Source organism: Watersipora subatra, chromosome 7 (assembly GCF_963576615.1).
Source record: "Watersipora subatra chromosome 7, tzWatSuba1.1, whole genome shotgun sequence".
NCBI classification, from domain to species: Eukaryota; Metazoa; Bryozoa; class Gymnolaemata; order Cheilostomatida; family Watersiporidae; genus Watersipora; species Watersipora subatra.
This window is the reverse complement of record NC_088714.1, coordinates 12,518,582-12,520,274: the sequence shown is the minus strand read 5'-3', so window position 1 is coordinate 12,520,274 and position 1,693 is coordinate 12,518,582. Positions and strand designations below refer to the sequence as shown.

Genomic DNA, 1,693 nt, shown 5'->3' with positions numbered 1-1,693 from the left:
CTATGAGAATAATAAAACCTTGATTATTCCAAAAGTTGAACGGTTGATTGACAAGCGCACTACTGCCTTTCATCATAATTGTGAACAATACCGCATACTCAAGTCTAAAGAACAGCGGGCCATCAGACAAGCTAAGAAACAATATGCTTCTCAGATTGAGGGGTTCATGAAATCCAACAGTCGTGTAGCTTGGTCTAATCTAAAATATTTTTTGAAATTAAAAGACTTGTCTCAGAATTGTTCACTGGATGCTGATGTTTAGAATAAGTTTTATAACAGATTTGAGAAACAAAATAATTTGCCTATTATCCCTGATCTACATGTAATGTTACGTGTAGATTTATTTTCTCTTGGAGAAGTTTATGCTCTCATTAGAAATGTACAGGTCAACAAAAGCCAAAGACCAGACGGCATTCCAGCCTGGCTCATGAATCTAACCGCAACATTGTTAGAACATCCATTTACTAAAATCTTCAACGTGGCTGTAGCCGAAGGGACTTCCCCATCAGTCTGGACAGCTTTAATTATAAAATCAATTCTGAAGTGTGTAAGTCTGAAAGCACCTAAGGATGCTGTCAGTCGGATTAACCTCTATCCCAGCTAAATGTCTGGAGAGGCTTGTTAGTCACATAACATCACTACTCACCGATGAGAGCCAGTTTGCTTACAAGCCAAACCAATCCACCGAATATGCTCTGATTTTACCTATTGTATTATTATATCATATAATAGACGTGGTGAGCGAACATCTAAATAAGAATGCTAATAACTTTGTGAGAGTTCTTTTTATTGACTACACCAGTGCTTTTAACACTATCAATCCACCCATGTCAATGAAGAAAATGGTTTCCCAGCCTGGCATTCATTCAAACATAATCAACTCGCTATACAACTTTTTAACCAACCAAACACAAACTGTTAAGACCTCTGCAAATACATCAGACCTAATCAAAGATTTAATAAGAACGCCTCAGGGGTGCATCATCAGTCTCTGGATGTTCTCCTTCTACGTCTCAGACATGTCATGTCAACACGATAACATGAAATACATTAAATATGCTGTCAAAACAGTGGTCCTGGAGTTTCTCACAGCAACGCAAACATCAAACCTCCAGGATGAAGGGGATAATCTCAGTAATTGCTGTGCTGACAATGACCTTCTGCTAAACTCTAACAAAAACAAAAGAATTAATCTTCATTAACTGTTGTGATTACCTTGCTGTTCACAATCTAGTCATAAACAACTTGACTATTGAGCTGGTGTCAGAATTCACCTATCTCAACACAGTTCTGAACCAGAAACTAGACTTTAAAGCCAATATTGAAAATTGTGTATCCAAAACTCACAAAAAACTACATACTATGAGTAAACTGCGGCATCTGGGTATCAACGCTAGTCTCAGCACAAAATGCTATAAATCTTTTATCCAAAGTGTTCGGAATTACTATCTGATAGCTGTCTTCTTCTATCTCACCAATCACTCTAAGAAACCGTTACAAAGGGTAGTAAAATCTGCTATGAAACTTAGCGGAGTTTCAGCGTTGCAGTCAGTCCAACAACTACATGACGACCGCTTAGTCAGTAAAAGTTTAAGGCTGATAACATCAGAAGCCACACCAATCTTAGTTTGGACAAAAATGCTCTCAGAAAGTCTGCCTACAATAAAATTTGGAGTGAACCTACTCAAATAAA

The 1,693-nt window shown here is 37.6% G+C and overlaps 1 protein-coding gene across 1 annotated transcript; it reads left to right on the top strand.

Annotated features, from left to right (window-relative positions):
- Positions 1-569: 569 nt before the first annotated feature.
- On the top strand, positions 570-1,202 carry LOC137400432 (uncharacterized). The gene has a single exon (XM_068086759.1). It carries the CDS (start codon positions 570-572, stop codon positions 1,200-1,202), a length of 633 nt encoding a protein of 210 aa, XP_067942860.1.
- The last annotated feature ends 491 nt before the right edge of the window (positions 1,203-1,693 follow it).

What these genes read in the sequence shown, in the direction of transcription:
- LOC137400432 (XM_068086759.1), top strand. Translation starts at nt 570, where the DNA reads ATGCTGTCAGTCGGATTAACCTCTATCCCAGCTAAATGTCTGGAGAGG.